General features: G+C 46.1%; 1 protein-coding gene across 17 annotated transcripts in view; it reads left to right on the forward strand.

Moving 5' to 3' along the window:
• The window catches only part of POU2F1 (POU class 2 homeobox 1), a 693535-nt gene that overhangs the window by 420514 nt on the left and 248003 nt on the right, over window positions 1-25018 (forward strand). For 9 of the 17 annotated variants that reach the window (XM_086935563.1, XM_086935552.1, XM_086935555.1 and 6 more), the window contains 2 exons: window positions 13730-13824; window positions 14242-14268. In XM_086935563.1, the coding sequence (XP_086791689.1) occupies window positions 13730-13824; window positions 14242-14268 (122 nt within the window). The remainder of the gene's footprint in view (window positions 1-13729; window positions 13825-14241; window positions 14269-25018) is intronic. The other 8 variants (XM_086935559.1, XM_086935567.1, XM_086935557.1 and 5 more) reach the window with 1 other exon arrangement.

A 25018-nucleotide genomic window follows, 5' to 3' on the forward strand; every position in this document is an offset into this window, starting at 1 on the left:
TGGAAGCGGTTTGTCATTTACTGTGTCAACCACGATATTGACCCGCTGGATGCTTCCATTCAGAACATCATTTGTTACCTGTTCCATCTGTACCAATGCAATTTGGCATATTCTTCCATCCGCTTTCACCTGTCTGCAATGGCTGCATACCTCCAGAATAGGCAACACCTATCACTTTTCAAAGTTCCTGCTATCAAGGCATTTCTGTAAGGACTCAAAAGGGTCATTCCACCACGGACACCACCAGCTCCGGAATGGAACCTCAATGTGGTTCTTACAAGGCTGATGGGTCCTCCCTTTGAGCCACTGCACTCTTGTGAGCTTCAGTTTCTGACTTGGAAGGTGGCTTTCTTAGTAGCAATTACATCGCTACGGAGGGTTAGTGAGTTGCAGGCGCTCACCATCCAAGAACCTTTCTTCCAAGTACACGCTAACAGGGTGGTGCTCCGCACTAACCCTAAATTTTTACCCAAGGTTGTATCTCAATTCCACATGAACCAGACAATTGAGTTGCCAGTGTTTTTTCAAAACCCAGAGTCGCTGGCGGAGCGGATGCTCCACACCCTTGATGTTAAAAGAGCCTTAATGTACTACATTGACAGGACAAAGGATTTTCGAAAGACCAAGCAACTTTTCGTTGCATTTGCCACACACCACAAGGGAAACGCTATCTCCAAAGCTGGTATCGCTAGGTGGATCGTGAAATGCATTCAGATCTGTTACGAAAAGGCTAAACGCACTCTCACAATCACACCAAGAGCCCACTCCACCAGAAAGTTGGGGGCCTCTATGGCTTTCCTGGGTAACATCCCCTTAGAGGATATTTGTAGGGCAGCCACATGGTCTACCACACATAATTTCACTAAACATTACTGTGTAGACGTGCACTCCAAACAGCAGGCAGCTGTTGGTCAGGCTGTTCTCAAAACACTTTTTCAAACTGCTGCAGCTGGCACGGGCGGCCGCAAATAATAGGAGGACTGCTGTGTATTCTATGCACAGATATGAATTCAGCAGCCCACATGCCTCGAACTGCAAATGCTACTTACCAGTATGCATCTGTTCTTGGCATGTAGGGCTGCTGACATTCATATCGCCCACCCTCCTCCCCGGCGCCTGTAGCAGCTGCAGTATTCATATATATGCTCATAGCATGGTCATCACTCACATACTTCACTCCATCTCTGCCAATGGCTAAAAACAATCTGGGGGATGGAGGCGATGCCCATGCGCACTGTAGTCCAGGGGAGGAGCCACCTATCTCGTGATACTTCGAAGACTCTTCCAGGACAACAATGTGCAATCATCCGGACCCAACACTAGGCGGCGATCTATGTACAGATATGAATGTCAGCAGCCCTACATGCCAAGAACAGATGCATACTGGTAAGTAGCATTTGCATTTCGTGGGATGGTTCGAAAGGGTCCACAGTCCGATCCAAAGAGCAGGCGGGTGGGAGGCTGGTGAGGTGTTTTTTTCGGGGATAACTACCAGTTGGTAATCCCCAAGCCGGGAGCTCCTCTGGAGGCTCCTACCCAGGTGGCCATTTTGACACCACGACCTGGGAGTCAAGTCAAGTCAAGTCAAAGAATTTATATAGCGCACTACATACCCAAAGGGTCTCAAGGAGCTTAGGGAGGGGAGGAGGATTACTTGTCAAATATCCACGTTTTAAGTTGCTTTCTGAATGCTAGGTGGTTCTGGGTAAGGCGAAGGTAAGTGGGGAGTGAGTTCCATGTTTTAGCTGCCAGGTATGAGAAGGATCTGCCTCCCATGGTGGTCTTGTTGATGCGGGGTAAAGTAGCGAGGGCTTGGCTGGAAGAACGTAGTTGGCAGGAGGGGGTGTAGAAGGACAGTCGTGAGTTGAGGCATTCTGGTCCGATGTCGTAGAGTGATTTGTGTGCGTTTGTTAGCAGTCGGAAAGTGATCCTCTTATTGACGGGTAGCCAGTGGAGGTCTTTCAGGTGGCCAGAGATGTGTTCGTTACGCGGGATGTCTAATATGATCCTGGCTGAGGCGTTTTGGATTTGTTGGAGTTTCTTCTGGAGTTTGGCGGTAGTACCTGCGTAGAGGGTGTTTCCGTAGTCCAGTCGGCTCGTGACCAGAGCATGGGTGACTGTTTTTCTGGTTTCGGTGGGGATCCAGCGAAATGTTTTTTTGAGCATGCGAAGAATGTTGAAGCAGGATGAGGATACGGCGCTGACTTGTCTGTTCATTGAAAGTGAAGAATCCAGGATAACGCCTAGGTTCCGTGCGTGGTCTGTCGGGATGGGTGCTTTTCCAAGGGCTTCCGGCCACCAAGAGTCGTCCCATGCAGAGGGGGATGTGCCTAAGATGAGGACTTCTGTTTTATCTGAGTTCAGTTTCAGACGGCTGTGTTTCATCCATTCGGCAACTTCTTTCATTCCTTCGTGTAGGTTGGTTTTGGCGGTGCTGGGGTCATTGGTGAGAGAAAGGATCAGTTGTGTGTCATCCGCGTAGGAGATGATGTTGAGATTGTGTTGGCGAGCGATGGCCGCGAGGGGGCTCATGTATACGTTGAAGAGGGTGGGACTGAGTGAGGATCCTTGTGGTACGCCACAGATGACTTCAGTGGCCTCGGACTTGAATGGTGGAAGGCGGACTCTCTGGGTTCTTCCGGTGAGGAACGAGGTGATCCATTCAAGTGCTTTTCCTTGTATTCCGATGTTTCTGAGGCGTTGTAAAAGGGTGCTGTGGCAGACTGTGTCGAAGGCTGCAGAGAGGTCGAGGAGGATGAGGGCGACTGTGTCTCCATTGTCCAGTAGAGTTCGAATGTCGTCTGTTGCTGCGATGAGGGCGGTCTCAGTGCTGTGTTTTGCTCGGAAGCCAGATTGTGAGGAGTCGAGGGATTTGTTGGCTTCGAGGAAAGCGGCGAGTTGGTTGTTGACAGCTTTCTCGATGACTTTGGCCGGGAAAGGAAGGAGCGATATGGGGCGGTAATTTTTGAGTTCGGTGGGGTCCGCTGTGGGTTTTTTCAGAAGGGCGGTGAGTTCAGCGTGTTTCCAGCTTTCCGGGAAGGTGGCGGAGTTGATGGCATCTCGGAGGTGTGGTGCTATGATGGAGTCTGCTTTGTTGAAGATGTGGTGAGGACATGGGTCTGTGGGGGATCCTGAGTGGATGGAGTTCATCAGGCGGATGGTGTCCTCAGTGGAGATTGGGCTCCAGTCGTTAAGGGTGTTCAAGGGGGGAGAATGTTCAGCATATGGTTGGGTGGGTTGGTCTCCGGGTTGGTTGTCGAAGCTGTTGTGGATGTCTGCAATTTTGTTGTGGAAGAATGAAGCCAGGGAGTCGCAGAGGGCTTGAGAGGGGGTGATGTCGTTGGAGTTGGCCGAGGGGTTGGTAAATTCCTTGACGATGTTGAAAAGTTCCTTGCTGTTGTGGGCGTTGTTGTCTAGTCGATCCTTGAATGCTGTTTTCTTGGCCTTTCGGATTAGTTGGTGGTGTATGCGGGTGGCGTTTTTGAAGGCGTCCTTGGTGCTGGTGGTTGGGTCTTTTTTCCAGGCCTTTTCAAGGGAGCGGCAGAGTTTCTTGGACTTCTTAAGATCATCGTTGAACCATGGGGCCTTTTTGCTGCCAGGTTTGCTTTGACGTTTTTTCAGTGGTGCTAGAATGTCGGCGGTGTTGGATAACCATAGGGTGAAGTTGGCGGCGGCTTGGTCTGGGTTAAAAGAGTGGGCTGGGGTGTTTAGAAGGAGCGATGAGGCGATCTGGTCGATGGTGATTTTGTTCCAGTTTCTTTGCAGAGTTGGTTGGGGGTGGTTGGTGGGTTTTGCACGTCTCACTAGAAGGGCAGAAAGCTGTCTTTGGGACAGACTGCTTGTGCAACCGTTAAGTGTACAGGAGATTAAATTCAACAAAGTGGCAACTTATTAAAGTTGGATACTGCAATCCTCATTAATTTCTGCTTGAGACTTCATTTGGGCTTAATGTAACAAATTGTTTGATACCTTAGAGTATTAAGTCTGGTAGCACCGTTCAGGATTTGGCACAGCTGAGGTGTCGGTGTGTAACATTGTACTCGCAAATGGGGTGACCAAGTCCTTCCACAGTAAAATCAACAGTTTTGCCTTTTTACTGCCAGAATATGTAAAATATATGTTCTGCCCGTGAAATATGCTGCATCTTGCCGTAAGGTTTGTTAGGCCTCGCATAGGGGTGAATTGCAAATACTGGAGAGGAAGATTTTGCTCTGCCATTGCTTCAAATGGCAAACTCGAGCTAGTAGTTTACAGCTGCTCTTTCAGTCTGCAGTTGGGAACGGGGAGACTTGTTTTACCTGTGTCATACCCAGGGTGTTATAGCCAATGCTGCAAACCGTGGGGTGGCTCTCTAACTTACATCACCAGGGTCTTACAGATAAATTAGCCTATGCCAATTGGGTATAGTCTGTAACATACATGTTTTGAAGTCAGGGCACTGAGGTCTGATTAGCAGGCCTCAGTGCACTCTGAACCACAAAACCAGCCGCATGAGTCCAAAAACGTGGGGGTGACCTTACAGAAAGAGGTGTATTCAAATAATTACTAGGGGGGCGCTCTCTGCGGATCTGCGCTGGCTGGCACAGAAATAGAAAGAACGGACATCAGCACGCAAAGGCGGCGTTTAAGTAGGCACCGCGACGACCACAACTCTGACGACAGATGCTGAGTTGACTGATGCTACCTAGCGAAGCGCGAGGGTACTGCTACCAAAAAATTCTCCGGATCTAGTCTGACGACTGAGGGTAATTCTAAAGGAATCTATAACTACATATGTCTCTTACACATACATCGTTACTGTAGGTAAGTAACTTGTTCATCATTTCTGTTCCCTATTATGATTGGAGTACCGCAAGGCTTAACTCTCTCTGCAACTCTATTTAACCTCTGTGGAACCACTAACTGAAAGACTTTGTCACTCCAACATCTCTTTTCATATTTATGCAGATGACACACAGATTTACATTACAATTTTGTCACTGTAGGATATTAAGACAATGAATGAAGCTCTAAAGTTGACCGTGCAACAGCTTAAACTTAATGTGCAAAAAACTGAATTCTTACTAATATACCCTCCTAAAAGTTCATCTGACAAAAGAATAGACCAAGTCAATCACAGTGCTGTACTGCACCCCGATCATAGTGGACTCAACCAAACCACTAGGAATCATGCTGGACAAGAACCTGAACATGCGAACCCACACCAACTCACTGGCCAAAAGCGTCTGGTTTCACCTGAGCTACCTTAGAAAGCTGAAACCATTCTTAAAAACTTCCAACCTCAAAATGGAAGTTCAGGGTCAACTCAAGGATCGAATCCGGAGAGCAAACTCACTGGGGCACCATCGCCCCAGCCGCCGTGTGGGAAACACCTGTACCCGTAACTCGCAGGCTGTGAGGGGAACGGCCCAAGTACAACTCCCAGCGGTCCCTGCGCCCTTGCACACCTGAAGCCGCTGTCGCCCCTGGAGGTGCCATAAAAGCTGCACTGCCCTCCCGCAGCGCGGGAGAGCAAACTCTCCGGGGCACCATCGCCGCAGCTGCCGAGAGGGAAACGGCTGTACCTGTCACTAGCAGACCCTGAGGGGAACCGCCCAACTACAACTCCAAGCGGTCCCTGAGCCCTTGCACACCTGAAGCTGCTATCACACTTGGAGGCTCCATGAAAGCTGCACTGCCCTCCAGCAGAGCAAACACACCGGGGCACCATCGCTGCTGCCGTGAGGGAAACGGCTGTACCGGTCACTCGCAGGCTGTGAGGGGAACGGCCCAACTACAACTCCCAGCGGACCCTTCGCCCTTACACACCTGAAGCCGCTATCGCGCCTGTCGGTGCCATAAAAGCTGCACTGACCTCCCGCAGCGCAGGGCACGTTGTGGCCTGCGCCCGGGCCAAGGGTGGGCCCTTCATTGCCAGGAAGGAGCAGGGCAGGGCCACCCCCCTTTCATCTGTGACATAGTGGCAGAAGTGAAAAAAACGCCTCATGGTGCGAAACCAATGGTACTGTGACACTATACAACCCCTTTTGAGCCTACAAATCAAGAACAGCTTGAGTATGTGGACAAATTGGCTCTGTTTTAAGATCCACATTTTCCTACCGTTACCCCTCCTAACTCCCCTCCCATCACCATAACCTATCTGCTGCCTATGAACTAAGTTAAACCTGTTTATTTGTGTTTACCTGTGTTGGGCAAAACTAGCATATAAAAACACTGCTGGCAGTGTAGCTTAGCCTAGGCCAATGGGGAAAAGAAAGACATTTGACGAGAGTGGGGAGGGGGTGAGGTTGGAGTAAGGCGGGATGGCAGGGGAAAGAAGGCCATGAAATCTCAAAAAATGGCAGGCAGTAATTTGTAATGGATCGGATAGACACCATAATAAGTGAGTGCAAGGGCATCCTACAGTGCACACCTATGACACAAACAACCAGCAACAACAAAAAACTCGTATGCAGAGTAAAATAGCAAAACAGAATATTGCGGATATGTTGCGCAAATCAATAAAAAAAAAAGACCGGCAACCAACACCTGGGATAGGGAACAGGATACTGTGGGCTTACCCACTTTAAACAACCGGGCCGACTGCGCCACTGCCAGACACGGAACATATATTTCCTATAATTACTTGTGCCAACAGATTCCAGCCCTTGTTAGACATAGATTATATAAACAATGGCGGAGGTGAAAGAACTGGGTTGGAACAATCCCCTCCGAGAATAGTAGCCAAAAGTCAAAATGTAGTGTCAGGATCCTACATGGAATGCCAGCATCTGATCCAAATAGTCACCTCACTTCGATCTGAAGTAGGGTCCATGAGAGACATGATAGTGGAGTTATCCTCATTAGTTAAATCACTAGTATTAGATCCAGCCCGAGGAGAGCACAATAGTGTACAGGAAAGGGCTCATACGCTAAGTCCACTTGATGCCTTGACTGCCTCTTCTCAGATCGTTGTGACCACTTCTAACATTGATAGTAATACAGTTAATAATAACACTGCTGGTAGGACGTAATTTCCCCAGGACAAAATAAAGTCTACCATGGAAAAAACACCGCTACAGATGATTTATCACTTGCCTCAATTTGCAGCTAGCAATTGTGTTAACACTAACAAGACAGCAGCAACGAGGGCACAGTCACTGTTTAGTAGAAAACCCCTCTCTCATTTGAACCAACCAGAGATAGGTCGCCTGGCAGGGCCTAGAGATAAGAATATGACCAACACACAAATCTCTCACAGAATATTTATAACAAATGTACCAAAATACGACGCACGCAGAGGCACAGAGAACAGCGCCTCCTTAACCAATAAAGCAATTAATTGGATTAGGCATGTTCGAGGATGCAGCTTTGTAATAATGGAAGATATTATAGCCACCCGAAGGTTAACATCACCAAACCATGACTACGACTATATCGAACTATGAAACCATTACCATGAAAAATGCTGACCTAGTGGAAAATCTTTACGCACTGGAGTTTCGCACTACCTCACTAAAGCACTCATCAATTCAATGTGGACGTTCTCCTCCTAGTAGTAGAATTGATAATCAGTCCAGATAAAGGTCAAATAGCATGCAGGAGAGCTCCACCCTTGATAATAATGATTGACTAAGGAAAGATTTTCCCCTAAATCACCAAAAGTGCTCAACAGCTAGTCCAACTACCGGGGATAGTCTTTTTTGCCCCACAGCTCTAAATGATGATCAGTCACAACCCCCTATAACTATTCCGGCCCTTTCTACTCTGTGGAAGTGGATAGCTACCCTCCCTTTATAGATATGGAGCGGATGTCTTCGTGTCCAGCCTTATCCAAAAACTCTATACTGTTGTGGAACATTGCTGGACTGGGCATGAAGATGGGCTCTCCCGAGTGGCACGCTTTTATAGAGGAATTCGACATCTGCCTCTTCCAAGAAACCTTGGCGGAGGCTCCTCTTTTTTGTGTAGGGTATTTAAACTTTCATATCCCGCCAAGCAAGGGTACATAAGGGAGGCCATCAGGGAGTTTGACTATCTGGGTGCAACAAGAACTAGAGTTAAACATGCAGGCTCTCCCAACCCAGAGTCATGACATCCAGGCAGTTAGAGTAACTAAGTGTTACCACTGTAACATAGACATATATAATGTTTATGTGAGAGGGACTAGAGGGAAAAAGGGAGGAGTTTTGGCGGCTCTCAACGATCTCCTCGACTCGCAACAGGTAGTTTCACACATTATAGTTGCGGGGGATTTTAGCATGACATTCGAGCCCTTAACTAAAGAGGGAGGTGAACTTACTGATGAAGTAGACAACAAGTGGAGCATCCCAAAGCTGGAGCTAGACCCCATAAGTAAGTGGTCAGATGTTGTTATCCAAACAAATAATATTTGTATGGAAAGGGGCTTGCGGGCCGCAAACGGTCGTACACATTCTGATAGCTCTGGGGCTAACACCTTTAATAATGGCTATAGTGCTAGCAGAATAGGCTATGTCTGGATTTTTGGATATATGGTACGCCCTTAGAGACATGGTAGTTAAAACAAGACTCGAGAGCGACCACAACCCCCTGTGTGTGACATTGGATTTGTGCGGACAAAAAATTAAACCCCAAAAAAGAAATGGACACTCCCCAAGTGACCTCATTCTATCAAATGTTATGAGACTTCTTAAATGGGCAAAAATAATAGAAATGCCAGATCTGCTAGATAATATTAACGCACACTTTTTTAAGCAGAATAAAAGTAAGATGGTCCCAAAACAGAAAGCTGGGCAGTGGTACAATAAAGAATGTCGAGAGGCACGTCTAGTTTTAGGGTTAGCCCTTAAAGCAGGCAACCCAATAGCGGTTCGCGAAGCTAGGTTTAACTATAGGTGTACCCAGCTAAAAGCAAAGAAAACATGGGATGACCAAAGGTGGCAGGAATTACAGGAAGCCTGCGCCATGAAGAATTCCAAATATTTTTGGAATGTATATAAATGGGACAGGGGAGGACAGGCTCAGCAGCCCCAAAGCAATGTTTCACAGAAGGATTGGGTGAATCCTTTTAAACCCCAATATGCTTTAAACCTGGCTGAAGATGTGGGTATCTGAAAGAAACAGGTTAGTATTAGATTCCTTCCCTTAGAAAATCCCCAGGCGTCAGACTGGATCCGGAAATTTTTGCATAGCAATGCCCCTGCGCGTCTTTAGGCGTTGTCTCTGGCTCTGCGTCCGTCGTCGGCGTCGTCTGCGCCGGAGTGACGTCGTCGGAGTACTTAGACGCCGCCCATGCGCGCTGACGTCAGTTCTTCTTTTTTCCGCGCCAGCTAGCACAGATCCGGAGAAGCTCTACCCCTTAGTCACCTTTTGACTAAAACTTTTTGATCACTTTTTGATCCTCTTCTAGTCGTTCATCGACTCTTCAGGTGCCGGTAGGGAAGCCCCGTTTCAAACCCTGCTCGAAGTGTAGTCGACTGATGTCTAATACCGACCCCCATCGCCGGTGTCTGGAGTGTCTAGGCCTCGACCACGACGACCGTGCCTGTACCAACTGTCGAGCCCTGATGTCTAAGGCTAGGCGGGAGCGGTCCCGCAAGCGGGTCGAGCTCCGGCAAGCGGGTCGAGCTCCGGCAGTCGGCCCGCGCCGTTCGAGGTCCCATGTACCACGGGACCTCGCAGCTCCGGGAATTCGGCATTGGTCTTCTGGTTCCTCCTCAGGTAAAAGGCATGAGAGGTCGGAGCGGCGTCATCGCTCCTCCGACCGCCCCCGACGCTCGCCCGACGCGGCCGTGGTTTCGGGTGTTACCACCCATGCGGCTCCGCCGAAGTCGCAAGCGCCACATTCTGCCCCATACCTGCGGGTCCCTGGGCACGATGCGACGCGGGAGGAGATCGAGCAGTACCTCATGGTCATGAGGTGGCTCTCTTCTACATCGGGCCCCACGGCGCCTTCGGGCCCAGTGGGCCCGGCTCTGGGGCCTAGCGGGTCGGGTGCTCCGGCACCGACGCCGTCGGCGGCTTCGGCCCCGGCCCCGCAGGCCCCGGCCGGATCGGATCCGGGTCAACGCCGGTCGACCTTACGACCTCACTGGCGCCGTCCCCGAGGGTGTCACCACCGGCGCCGACTTTGGTCAACGCCGGCCCCAGTCCTTCTGTCGCTCCTGTTCAGCCGTCGACACGGCCCCATTGGGAGCCGTATGAGACGGCGGTAGGTACATTCCACTTTAATGAACAGGTCCCGATTGCTGATCCTGGCTGCCAGGAATTGGGTGACGACGAGGAGTGGGAGGGGTCTGAGGACCCTCTGACACGGGAGTGTCGGGACCAAGAGGACTGGACAGTGGACTTTGTGGAAGCCAGTGGCCTGGACCTCTCTCCAGACGCTGGTTTTGTCTCCCCTCCTACCGTGGCTACGGAGGAGGGGGCAGCGTACAGTGTAGTGTTGATGTGGGCGGCTAAGTCCTTGAACCTTACGCTCCCCTCAGCGGCCGTGAGGACTAATCTCCTCACCGAGGTCCTCAAACCGCAGGCAAGCTCGGTCGAGACTCTGCTGCCGTTCAAAGAGGCCTTATGTGACGTTCTGCTGGGCACTTGATCCAAGCCCGCCTCAGGACAGCCTGTGGACAGGAACGTGGCCAGACGCTACCGCCCGGCTCCGGGTGACCCTAGCTTCCTGTCCACCCACCCCACCCCTGAGAGTCTGGTTATCCACGCCTCCAACTCCCAGACCGCATTCCCGTTGGCTCCTCCCGACAGGGAATCCAAGAGGTTTGAGCAGTTCGGTAAAAGGGTGTTCTCGTCCCTGAGTGTGGGACTGCGGTCAGTTAATACTGCATGCCTCTTGGGCCGCTACACCCACACCCTGTGGGACGCGGTTGCGGACGTGCTTCCATAATGCCCTGAGGAGGTCAGGGCTAAACTTGCCCAAGCCCTAGCAAAGGGTCGAGATGCGGCACAGTACTCTATCCGGTGTGGACTGGATACCACCAATACACTGGGCAGAGCGATGGCTACGACAGTGGCGGTTCGACGCCACGCCTGGTTGAGGTGCGCCATTTTTTCGGCCGATGTCCAGGCTACTCTTCTGGACATGCTGTTCGATGGCCGTCGCTTGTTTGGCGACCATGCAGACCACACGCCTGAGCGCTTTAAGGACTCCAGGGCTACGGCCAAGTCCTTGGGCCTCTCGGCCCGCGCCAGCAAACGGGTGCCTTTCGCTCCTTTCGTAGCCAAGGAAGGGGTGCCCCCACACGTGCCGCCAGCCACACGCCGCCTCAACAGACCTTTCAGCGCGGTGCCAGCCGTGCAAACCACCGGGGAGGCGGTCGGGGACAACGGCGAGGCCAGTCCACACCCGCTCCCGCAGCATCTGCCTCAAAACCTTCCGAGTTTTCAGGCACATGTGACGCCCGTGGGGGGCAGGGTTCGCCATCACCTCTCCCACTGGCGCACCGTCACATCGGACTGGTGGGTGCTGCAGATCGTCCGGAGGGGATACTCCCTCCCCTTCGAGACGACCCCAAATGCCATGCCACCGCGTGTCGGGGGACCACTTACGACTTCTGCAGGAGGAAGTTACGGCCCTCTTGGCCAAGGGGGCCATCGAGCGCGTTCCTGGGCCAGAAGTAGGGTGTGGTTGTTACTCCCACTACTTTCTGGTACCCAAGAAGGGCAAAGGGGGCCTACGCCCTATCTTGGACCTACGGAACTTCAACGGCTTCCTCCGGAAGGAGAAGTTCAAGATGTTGACTTTGGCTCAGGTCTTGGCTGCCCTAGACCCGCAAGACTGGATGGTGGCGTTGGACTTGCAGGACGCTTAATTTCACATCCCTGTCCTGCCAGCCCACCGGCGTTACCTGCGGTTCACGGTAGGCCACGAGCACTTTCAGTTCACCGGCGCTTACTAGCGCCCCACGGATGTTCATGAAAGTGATGGCGGTGGTCGCAGCTCATCTGCACAGGTTAGGGGTTTTAGTCTTCCCCCTACCTCGACGACTGGTTGCTGAAGGCGGGCTCGCCCCGGTCAGTCGTCTGCCGCCTCCAGGCGACGGCAGACCTCTTGCACCAGCTGGGGTTCTCCATCAATGTGCCGAAGTCACACCTGTGCCCCTCTCAGAAGATCCTTTTCATCGAAGCGGTTCTCGACTCGGCGCAGTTTCGAGTTTATCTGCCCGAAATAATGTAAATGTAAATGTATAGGCATTTATATAGCGCACTACTTACCCATAGGGTCCCAAGGCGCTTCGACCGCTGCGAAACCCTTCCTGGCTTCCCTGAGAGATGGTCCCTTAATGGATATCTCCAGGGTGAGACCAGGCATCCCCGGCGGTCTGGTGGGGCCGTTAGTGAAGATGAGGCAAGCTAATGCCCAGAGTTGCCGAGTGTGAACGCTGATCAGAGTGGGCACTGAGGTGAGAGAATTATCGAGTCCGCTGACCCTGGTCCCGAAACCTGCCGCGCTGGGAATCGAACCCTGGTCCCGGGCCGTCCTCTGCTCTCGGGTCTGCCGCCTCTAACCAGTGAGCCACACTACTTCAGGGCCTCTTGCCTATTAGTATGTATGTGTCTATATGACATTACTGTTATTATGTACCGGGGACTCCCACCCCGACGACGGGGAATGATTCAGGCATGTGAATCTATGATAGATACCAATACTGGATAACTGCAGTTACAGGTAAGTAACGCATTTCTTCTCGAAAGCCACTGACAGCATGCAGGAGTGGCATCCTTATAGGCTGCTCACTTGATTTCTGGAGCAGAACTGGGCAAGTTCAGCACGGCGCCACTTTCCGGCGTGTAGAGGTGCTTTCTTGCAAAGGCAGTACTTAGGATAGAAAATAATTGCAAGTAAACTGCAGGAACTTCAGCCAGAAGGAGATTATAGTTCCCAGGCCAAACTAGATTTCTTAAAGGCCAGAATTTGCAACCTTCTAAAAGTTAAAATTGTAACTCCTAAAATAAAAATTCATTCTGAGTATTGATTTGTATTTTCAATAATAAGTTATATGTGGTAAAGACTTGCCTATTTTCTCCTGGAACACTACACTTAGCTCATGTTACTCTTTTTAAAGTGTAATAGGCATTTTAAGGTTTAACCCCGATGGAGAAGGGCCTAACTTGAAGCTAACTGACATAGTTTTTAAGTTGGGAATAAAATTGTATATGGATTTTACCATTTTAATGTGCCAGGTAGACCACGTTGTTATATAGCTGCTTATTAGCTCATGTGGTTCTTTTGCCCAAAATTTGGGTGGCAAAATTCTTCACTGCAGGCTCCCAATTGGATTCTCACGTCCAAGCAGTTGGTATCATTTGTGCATGTTACAGCCGACTTGTGAAAAAAATCAAATATGCCAGTTGAATAGTGAACAGGTTTTATGTAACGTGAAATGTCAAGGCCTGTTTGGAGGGCCAATACTGCCCAACGGTCATAGTTAGCTATCCAAGTTAAAACATTGTTTTTTTTTAAAACAGGGGAGCCAGGGCCAAGATATTTCTTTGTATTTTTTTTTGATGCATCAAATCAACTAAATGATGGGCATGTGACTCAGTCTGGCAGAAATTAAGGTGTTTAATGCACAAATAAACTGAGTTATGAAATGTTAAAACTGTGACTTCTTTTTATTGTGGGTTGCCTGAATAGCTACGGCCTTCAGTTATAAAATATGTCTTTCAATTGTTAATTATTTTCCTTCGCTGAAATACTTTATTAGCGATCCGTTACCTTGTACATTTTTCAATAAATGTTCCTCGTTTTTTCCAGGCCTTCTGCAAGCGCAAAATTTCTTAACGCAACTACCTCAGCAAAGCCAAGCCAACCTCCTGCAGTCTCAGCCAAGCATCACCCTTGCCTCACAGGTTAGACTTTTTCTGGATGTTCTTATCTTTGGGTGAGGGAGGTTGAAGAGTTGGAAAAAATGCATAGTATGCAATGAATGAATAATTGGTGCTTGTACTAGCAGACATTTAAATAATAACGGACTTCATTTATTTATGCTCTAACTTTAACAACAATGTGTAATTATCTCCAGACCGATTTAGAGACCTTTTGAATTCTTGAGGTTTGTACTGTGATGAAGCGTCAAGCAAGTGTTATGTGATGTCATACTGTTTTAAATGATCAATGGTTAAGTGAATGGAGTATGACAACAAAACGCTCACTTGAAATGTATTTACAGTCAAGTACACAATTATAATTGGGGATCCAGAGGGCATTGTTAAGTGGTTTACTATTTTGTGAATCTTGTTTTTTTTTTTCTCCCCTTTTCTTTTTAGTTATATGGAAATTTGATTCTTCCCCAGGTTGGCATTGCTCCATTCACTATTTGGTTTGAGTTCTCTTTATTTATTGAAGATTGTATATATATTCATCCAGTACATTGTTAATCTTATCATTTTAATTGGTTGCATATGAATATTTGGCCGGTATTCTGCCCAAGGCTTTCCTTGGTTGATTGCTTTGTTTGATGTTTTGGGACCAAAATAGTGTCGAACAACTTGTTAGTCATTGTGCCTATATTTTACACATCCAATACTTGTAGCTATACAGTCTTTCATTGTTCCCATCTAAGTATCATCGAGCCAAAGGAAGGAGTTGCAGTCATCACAGCATCTTGGACATCTTTTCCACTTAAAGAAATCACAGTGCCTGCCTCTTTAGTGGGTTTATACTGAGAAATAAAGTGTTTTTTATGCTTTTCGGCTCATCTCCAGTTGTTCCACGTTTTCCTTGCCATTTGCTCAATGTAACCATTTGACTTTTGGCTGGCGGTAAGAGCGTTGTGAGGTTTATGAAGCTGTTTTTAAAATATATATTACTGAGTAATGAAACACATCCACCTGTATACTAAATATGAATAGAAACTTGCTTGTATGATAAATCTGATAGCTGAATTTATCATAACTTCTTTGCTCCCCAAATTACGTCTGACAAAGGGGCTAATGACAAGTTTCTCAATACAATTAGTGTACATTGCCATAAAACACAGCTCATTATTTCAGTCTCCTGATAAAATACAATCTATCTCCTATTAATTCCTGTAACACCATAGTAATCCTTTTGTGTTTAGCAAACTTCTTTAAAGCTGCTCTTTGAGTCATTTTGTCTCAATTTAACATTTGTGAGCTATTTATGTGAATTATCACCCTCAAAATATTCAGAGTAATTTGAAGACTGTTTGTCCTCCAGGACTTCTTTAGATGTATAGGTTGTATTTTTATAGTGCTTCATACTACCTCTACTTGCCTTTATTAACAATTTTGAGTGCTTAATTTACAAAACCCATTAAGATGAGTTGGTTTTGCTGGGTTTCAACTTATGAATTCATTGTTGCAGAGATATCAACAGTAAGTCTAAACTGCTTAGTGACCCATCTTGGCAACACTGCTCTTGCCAGCATACATACATATACAAACCACATCGCATGATATCTTGGCCACCCTAAGGATATAATATATTTATTTTTTACTTAGTGTTCATTAATGGATTTAACTTAATATAATTATACTTACAGATTTCATTAATGAATGTAGATACTCCTTCATTATTAACACCTTTCTGATCAAATCAGGTTAAGCCTTAGTTGACTTTAAGCCTAGAAACTAGCAAATACCTTTAGTTGAGTTTGCATAGATAGCTGTTTCCACCACGAGACCCACTACGTGTTCATGCTCTTCAACCCATCCACTGGCGTCAAGCAGTTCTGGTTTTACTCACCACTGTGACCTAGATTAATTGACGTTCCTCAAGGATTTTCGAAATGAAGCCTTACGTTGTTTACTCCTTCCTATAGATTCCATGAGTATCTTCAGTCATTAGTGGAGATGTTGGTGCTCTTACACAATGTAAATTCCTAGGGCAACTCAAGCGTAATACAGTACACAACTATAGAGGTTCTGTAACAATACGCGACAAAAACACACTGTGTATATTGCAAAAATACAAAATTAGTTTTTATGAAAGACTTAACAATAAATATATTTACAGAACAAATGTAAAACAATCCACAAACACACCACATCCGTGTCATCATTCGTACTCTACTGTCATAATGCATACAGTACAGGCAAAACAAACCCTTATAGATTTTTCATATTCAGATTCGAAGATGTATTGCCATATTGAGGATTTGTGATTTAAACATTCATTTTATAGTAAGCCATGGATACAGGCTATAAAGTTGATGTTACATTGGTGTCTGTGTCACTTAGTGGCTGTAATCCGGGATAATGTTCTAGGCGCGTTTCAGCACAGCAGTGCCTTCTTCAGGTAAAGCCACAGCAGATAAAATGCAATATCCTTTAAAATAGAGGTTCTCCTCCCAGGTTCAAGAGGGCTGAGTAATTTACAGCACTGATCCAGGAATTCCGCCTATTATCAGAATGAATAAGGCCCACTATGCGGATGATCATGGTGTAAAGGTAAAAACATGATGAAAGTTGTCTGGAAGATTCCTTATTTTCATACAACCGGTGACTGAGTATAGATCCGGGCATCTAGAAGTCAGCGTGCCTCGGATTGCGGTGTTGGGTTGATTCAAAACTCGGCGTAATGTGCAGTCTGGATAAACCATGTTGGTGTTGCTCTTTACAGGTCAGCCATCACTATTTATCCGCGGAGCAGCACTGTTGTGACTGATGCCATTGTTTCATAAAGGCGCTGGTGCCGGTTTAAATTTCACGTGTCAGACACCAGCATCCAAAATGCTCAAGTTTTTGACCTTAGTTTTTAGAATATTTTATTCATTTTGGTAGAAATTTGAATGGTGGCTCAAAAATATCCAGTCTTTAAGATCCTGCTTGGAATTAATGAGGCAAATGTGAATGTCAGCCAACATCCTTTTTGTTATTATATGGAGTGCCTGGGTCCAGGTCATGACATGGCATCCTATGGTCTGTACTCTCTCCTGCATCTGAAATGCAGATGATTGGGAAAGAGGAGTTTTGAATTAGTTAGGATCTAAATCGCAGACTCCTAGTTAGGACAAACAGACCCTTTCACAAATGTGCTCTCCTCACCAGGCTCCACAGTGCGTAACAGATTAGTTTGAAGCAGTGCTGAACTAGGTTGCATTCTGTGCGAAGTCCAGAAATCTAGTGTTGGGTGCTGATATTGCAAATTTTTCTTTGAAGTAGAGGTTTCACTTTCTAGGTGACTCTTTATCCCTCCCAGAAATGCACAGTGCAGCAGGACAACGACTTCATTTCAGATTGATTTTACTGGCATTGGGCTTGGACATGCTTTTTCTGAGCTTCCGGACGATCGTGCTACAGGAGGCAAAGGACCGGATTGCATCCTGCAAGATACACAGGCACCGTATGATTGTCGACGGCTTCGAAAATGAACCTGAATGGAAGATGTTAAGTCCTTTTTGTAAATGAATGACGTGGGGGTTGGGTTATGCAGAACACGCAAAGCAGTTCTGCCCTAATTCTAACAGCAATTCCCGGTAGTCAGGCCGCATAGAGTATGTAACCTTTACCTACCATGGAATCAAACATTTTGTCTTGCCAGGCCTTTAAAAATATGACCATCCATTATAGGAGGTAATGTCTGTGTGCACACTAAAAAATTAATTGCTGAAACATTCCTTGACCAAGTCCAGCATCAAAGGGACATAGTCTAACTGAATGAAATGAGGCCCGTCTAGTATTCTGGGAGGCTAGTGATAGCGAAATCCAAAATACATGTTCTTGGAGAACTCTGATTTAGGACGCAACAATCTCCAGAAACTGATAACAGCAGGACTAAATTTTATGCTCGAGGAGGCCATATCTGAGGAACTTAGATGATTGCCTGTCCCAAAAAGACACAGGTCTTTTTGTTGACACAGGTCAACTGCCACAGCAACCAGTGCAGTCCTGCTGAACAGCACATTCACTGTACAGCGACTGAGCACTTCTTAAACTTTCCTGACCTGTGCAAAGATCCTGTCCCTATGGATGATGAAGATGATTATAGTATGGACTGCCATAACGACCAGTCTTTGGAGCCCTATCCAATAAAACCTTCCCCACTGAGTGACTTTACATCATATCATTTGCAGAAAACCAAAGAATGGCTGACCATTCTGAGCTTAAACCCCCTGTGGCAGCACCAGAAGGTGCTTTGTAAATAAAGTGCCTGTACCATCAGATTCCCTGGTTGTTCATGCATCTAGGAAAATGACCTTCGCCCAGAGCACTGGGGATACCCCACCTTCGGGAAAGGAAAGGTGGAAGATTAATGCAGCTGACAAAGTAGCTGTAAACGCAGCAACTTAATGGCACATCACCATTTTACTAATCTTCTGGTCTAGAAATGACAGGTACCACTGGAAAGAAACCGAGCAGCTAGCCTACTGAAAAAGAGGGAAGGAGTTCGTGGACAGTTAACATCTAGTGTGCTCTAGAATGCGACAATGCCAAATCTAGGGACACCAATACCAGCATCCTTCTCTGAAGGCAAGCCTATTTCAGCTTTCACCCTGATGTTATGTTATGGGTTATTTATTGAGTGCACGATCACCAGGTAGGTCTGTTGGCGCTAGATGATGAAAAATCGAGAATCCCTACAATTGATAAGCCTGTGTAAACAACCACGTCTTCAGGAGTTGCCTAAATGTGGTATAGACAGATGCCTGCCTAATTTCCAACAGATGGGTGTTCCAGGTACTTGGAACCGCGCTAGAGAACCTACGTCCTCAAATCCTTTGTTTCTTGTAGGCGGGGGTGACCAAGTAGTGAAGGTGGCTTGATCTCAGTTCTCTCGTCGGACAATATTTTACAATTCGGGCTTTCACAAAGCCCGGGCGGCTTGAATGCAGCGCCTTGAATACCATGCAGCATGCCTTAAATCTGCAACTTTGCACCACCGGCAGCCAGTGGAGGATCCTTAGTTACCCATGTGATAGAACACCTTTTTGGTAGCTGAACTATCAGCCTAGCAGCCTGGTTTTGAATTAACTGAAGCTTGCACAAGAGGGATTTCGGGATGTCCAGATAGAGTTTGCGTAATCCACTCTGGACATAACCAGCGCCAGGATAACTTGGATCAAGGTCTCTCTCGTCAGGAATTTCCTCATCTTTTTTTATCTGGCTAAGTTGCAGGAAACATGTCGGGGTCACTGCACTGACCGGTTTACATGATAGATCCACATCAATGATCGCCCCCAAACCGCCCCCAAACTTTTTACTGCCATTTTCAGAGTGCAAGGGGAGCCCAACTCACTAGGCCACCACCCCGGATTCCAACAAACAGTTCTACTCTTAGTGGGGACTAGCTCAGTTTTATCTGAGTTAAGTTTCCGTTGGTTATCATTCATCCATCCCCTGATGAATAGCATGGTGTTTTGGAAATGCAGTCTAGCTGCATTGCTGTCGTCGATCAGGAACAACAGTTGCATATCATCAGCATAGTTGAAGACATTTACTCCCATCATCTTAAGGGATCTGACCAAAGGTTGGATGTAGATGTTGAATAAGTGGGGGGAAAGAGAAGACCCTTGGGGCACACCGCAGCTCACCTTAACCTCTGTCATCCAGTTCAACGCTGTGCCCGGTAACCCCGCGGCCCAGACGCGGTCAGCCAACAAAGAGTGGTCCACTGTGTCAAAGGCCGCTGACAGGTCAAGTAGCACTAGAGCTTGAGTGTTCCCCTTATCCACTTCTCTTCGTTATTCGTCCAACACCAACGTAACCACTGCTTCATTGGAGTGTGCTGGTCGAAAACTCTCCTGACACGGGTCCAGAAACTCTGACTTCTCTATGAAATCGCAGAGATGGTGAGCAACATATGCTTCCAAGATCTTAGCTAAATACGGGAGAAGGGACACTGGGCGAAAGTTCTTCATGTCTTAAGGGTCTGCCCCCACTTTCTTCAGGAGGGGAACAATGACTGCCTTTTTAAACGATTTAGGTATCAAGCCCGAGCTGATATAGTAGTTATGAAATTGTTGAATACTGTCTCCACAAGAGGTTGTTACCTCTCCAAGGACTCTTGTAGGACAGATGTCGTTAGGCAAACCTGATTTAACTTTCGTCATAAGTTCCATCCGATCATCCTGCGATACATTGGGGAAATGTGAGAGCGTAAGGCTATTCATATTCCCAGTCGGTGAGTCACTAGCAGACCAGCCCAAGGGGGTGCTCTGTTTTACTGCGGCAATCTTGTCCACAAAAAAGGCATTGAGTGTGCCACACAGACTCTGTGACCGTGTGATAGGGAAGTTCACCCTATCTAAATCTGATGTAAAGCTCACCTTTTCAATTACCCCTTTGACAGAGGACACCTGTACCACAGTTGGACATGATGTTGGAGAAAAAGCAAGAAACATGGACACAGCCAAGACTTTTCGGACACTCCAAGCCTAAACAGCTACGTCTGGATTTTAGCACCAACAGGTGAGAGGAGGAGCAAAAGCTGCTACCACGTGCAGTGATCTGATTTTCATAATCAGATGTCCTTTTCAGGAAAGACCAAGTCCAGGCCCTTAAGTAGAGAAGGATTCTGATGCAGTAGCTGTGGTCACTCCCACGTGGGCGAGTAGTACTTAAGACTATTGTGTCAGTTTATACATACCAGAAGTTACCCCTATGTGCAGAACTACCACTCAGCATCTGAGTTAACTGACAAGCAAACCTCAAAACCAACAGTCTTGGATTTGGCAACTATGGTCTTAAACTCTGAGTACCTTCAACTTCCAGAAGAGTACATGCTTATTCTGAAAGAGGCATGTAGGCCCTTTAGAAGAGTGCTACACTGCCAAATTAGAGATTTGTGTACTACCATCTCAACATCAACAAATGGAGTCTTTAAGCTCTGTTATTGGACATCAGCTGCTATTTGCCACATACCAGGCCTAGCATACACCTCTACTGTGGTTCATTTTACAGCTGTACCAGCCTACATGCAGAATAGCCAACACCAATCTTTATTTAAAATTGTGTTGTGAAAGCATTCATGGGGGCCTGGGGGGTGTCTAAAAAGGGGTATGTCGCCTGGAACACCACCAGTTCTTTAACGGAACCTTAATGTGGATATCATCCAGAAGAAGGGACCCCCTTTTAAGTTGTTACATTTTTACCCACTAGTTCTCTCATGGAAAGTAGCCTTACTCATTGCAATAACTTATTTTCGTAGAGTAAGTGAATTGCAAGTATGGAGTAAGCTCTTATTCAGGTGCACAAAGATCGAATCTTTCGAAGAACATACCCTCACTTTCTGCATTACGTTCTCTTTGTTTCATTTTAACCAAACTATTGACTTACCTACACCAATGAGTTGTCGAAAGAGCCTTGCACACTTAAGATGTCAAACAAGTCCTTTTTATATTATATATTCACCATACGAAATCAATTTGTAAAAACAACTATTCATTTCTTTACCAAGCCCCAGTTAGGAAAGACTATCTCCAAGTCCGGCTTCGCGTGATTGTTAGTTAAGTGCATTTTAAGTGTGTTGTTCCAAAGTTAAGCATATACTAAAGACTGTGCCCAGGGCACATTCCAGCTTTCCTGGGACATATCCTGCTTGCAGACATCTCTGAAAATGCAACCTGGTCTTCACTGGGCATGTTCCCATGTTCCCAGTGCACCTCTGTGTAGGCAGCCATTGACTGTCAAGAGGCATTGTTTGTGCAAACTGTCATTCTGTCATTAAACAGCATCTGCCTTGCAAGCTAACACTTTAGAGAGAATAGCACTGATTTCCAATCTCTGCAAAGCATGTGATCTATGGCAGCAGATGCTTCAAAATGAAAATGTTACTCGTAACAGTATGTTTGCAGGGTGTAGCACTGCCTATTCACATGGCCCTCCCACTTCCCCGGATATCCGCTTTAGTAAGATGTTTCAACTAATAAGTACCTATAGATTCGCTATTAGTATGCACTAATACACATAAACTGTCCTGCTTCGCAGCACTCTCACCTACTGGGGGTTGAAAACAATCCAGTTGGAGTCTTTATCCTTGTTGCACTGTGGGTTTGGAGAGGAATTCATATTGTTACCCATCTCCTGGTACACAGGAGAATTCCCATTTCTCTAGCATAATATTACAGGCAGCAAAGAATAGTAATTTTATCTGACTCCTGTATCACTTTGTTTCCAAAGCCATAATGTTTTCCTAGCTTTGATGTGCGATTTTGTTTTTTGAGTTTGATTTAGAATTGCTGTTGTGTTCAGAATCTTTGTAAAGCAGATACAGATAGATACAGTAATGTATTTCATCACAGAATTTAGTGATATGCAGGTTACTTTTAAATCTGCAAATTGACAGCTGGATGAGATAGCTCTCTGCAGTGCGACTTGTAAGGGTTCCTTGCATCCGATCACAGGAATAACCATCTTTCAACTAAGTAGTGAGTAAAGCTTTGCATGGCGTTGATTCTTTTCCACTTGTCAATCTGTGTGTCGTATGTCCAATTCCTCCCACATGGTTTGGGAGATGGCCAACATTTCAACCACTCACTTGCTGGAAAATATTTCTGGGTCATTCTCATGATTCAAATTACATTTTTTAAACAAGGTTGGACACAGCATTCCGTGGTCACCAGGGTAATGCACCATAGGCGTGCTTTGATAAGGTCAGTTGATTTCCCTAGGTATGGTTATAGATACGATATTCATTTGTGAACAATATTTTTGAGAAAAAGCAGACCGGTTTCAAATAGATGTAATTAGTTTTTCCTTGGTCTGGCCCCTCTTGCTAGCCAACAAAACGTTATGTGCCTACAGAGATTTCTCTTTTAGTAAACTAGGCAATCTTCGAAAGTAGAGTAGTATGTTTGACCATCTAAAAGCAGCATCTAAGCTCTTTCTCTGCACTACCTGCCCTAATACCTCTTCAATTAATACAATACCCCAGTAGAGGGTTGTGGTTTTCTGAATTCCAGTAAGTGCATCAGATAATCCTCACTTGGTAATCACATTTTTCCCCAATAAGTAGAGCCTGTAACCCCTTCATCTTCCATCAACCCCTCACACACACTCCGCCCCCTCCCCACCCCAAAACAACCTGATAAGCAAAATGTTATCTTTACTAAAGAAAAGGGATGTAGAGAAGGCCACATAAACTCTAAGGAGAAGGAAATATTTTTCTGCATACTTGCCCTCAGAAAGGGAGATGGCCTATTTTGGACCACCAGTTTCTCAATAGGTTTCTAAATACAATCTGAAATAAAAACATTGTCACTTTGACAGATTTCTCAGCCTCACCTCGGCCTTCCACTTGTTCACCAAGGTGGCTAGGATGACTGAAAATCACAGTACTCCACCTGTAGTGCATATGCAAGCTGTTTCACAAACAATATATTAATGTAGTGCGTAAAATTCTTCACTGATCCTGTCGCAAATCATTATGTTCATGGTGCCCCTCATCCAACATTGGTATATCATTTTGTTTTACTCCATTTGGTACATTTTCGACATGCATACAAAGTAATAATATGTGTCAGAGGTGCCGTTACTTTTGAGTTTATTTAATGATATGAAATATAATCCTGATCAGATGGCACCAGCCAGGCTTCCTAGATTAGAACATTCTCCTTGGTTCGAACAGCCTTATCTAGTATAGTCTATAGATGCTGGCCACTGCGAAATTTGCATGGACACACTTCTCAGTAGATGTGAGGTTCTATTCAGTTTGTTCATAGCACGCATACCTCTGATTATTTCCAAGCGTTGACTGTTATTTTGTGAAGGGGGCTTTGGCGTTTTTTTTTGGGGGGGAGGGGGGGGGGCTGAGAGCGTGTCAGCTAATTGCCAACTGGTTACACCGGGGCTTGTAAAAAAAAAAATGTCGAGTCTGCAATATCATTAACTATTTTTTATGAATCAATCCTTTGTATCGTTCAGGCTGTCATTGGGCTGTGGGCTACCTTTGATTTATAGGTCTCACTCAGCTCATGGACCTTAATTCATGCTGTAACATTCTTGCTTACATTTAATGCCTTTCTCCTTCTTGTCTCATTTCATGGTCATGTATCGCTCAAGTAGGCACATCTTAGGATCGCTAAAATTATAAGACCTGTGTTATAGGATTTCAAAATAGTTTCGGGCTCTTAACCCCTTAAGTGCTGCCTCGGTGCGTTGGCCGACGGCAGCACTACCTCCCCAGTGCTGCGCACGACCATTGGACGTCCATTCAGCACTAGTTCCAATGGACAGCGCAGCACTGGGGAGGGATGTTTACTAGCAGCTATGAGGTTACGTAGTTTTTTTGTTTTTTGCAGAACAGCCTCATACAGTCCTAAAATACTAACACGAAAAAGTGGAGAACTATCGTTTTTCTTAGTGAGCACTAAGTAGGTTGTGAGAATCGTGCATAAATACTTTTCAATACAATAATCATGTTCATAGTGTAGATGGCAAAGAAATTACAGTATATCAGATGGAAAACTTCATTTGATTGTATGATTATATTATGATGCATATCTGAGACTGATGTTTTTGCAACTTTCAAGTGTTTAAATTAATTTTCGTTGGCATGTCTGCATAATGTTAAAAAAATTCCGCAAAATGTTTTTCTCGTAACCCAGCATTCTCCTTCATCAAGACTCCGATTTACTTATTGATTGTTCAGAATCAGTCCTAACTATACAAGTGATACCTCCATGTCTTCATTAGCATCCTCAATTTGATGAAATCGATACATATATTCTGAATGTGTGTATAAATAAACACTCACACCCACCCCTCCTTAGCTGGTCGAAACCCAATGGATTCACATGGTAAATAAAAAAAACTTTACGGGGTGGAAAGGAAGTCCCAAGTGCAACCAGTGATGCTCAGAAGAATGGCCCATGATACAGTCTCAGATTCAGCCCGTCTTATTTGGAATATATATGAATTTGTGAACTGATCTGTGTCTGTTTTGTGCACATTTCGCAAGTGCTATAATGAAATTTGTCCTTTGTATATAATGCCTCATTTGTACAAATTGTTGAACATGAATTTGCCAGGTACAGTTGCAGTGCACCAGAAGTTGAATCATGACCTCTTTTGAGAAAACTCGGTGTGACAGTAATTGATGGAGGTAATGGGTCCCCAGTTAAGAATTGGATGAAGCATCCGG

Source organism: Lissotriton vulgaris, chromosome 8, assembly GCF_964263255.1.
Source record: "Lissotriton vulgaris chromosome 8, aLisVul1.2, whole genome shotgun sequence".
Classification (NCBI taxonomy): Eukaryota; Metazoa; Chordata; class Amphibia; order Caudata; family Salamandridae; genus Lissotriton; species Lissotriton vulgaris.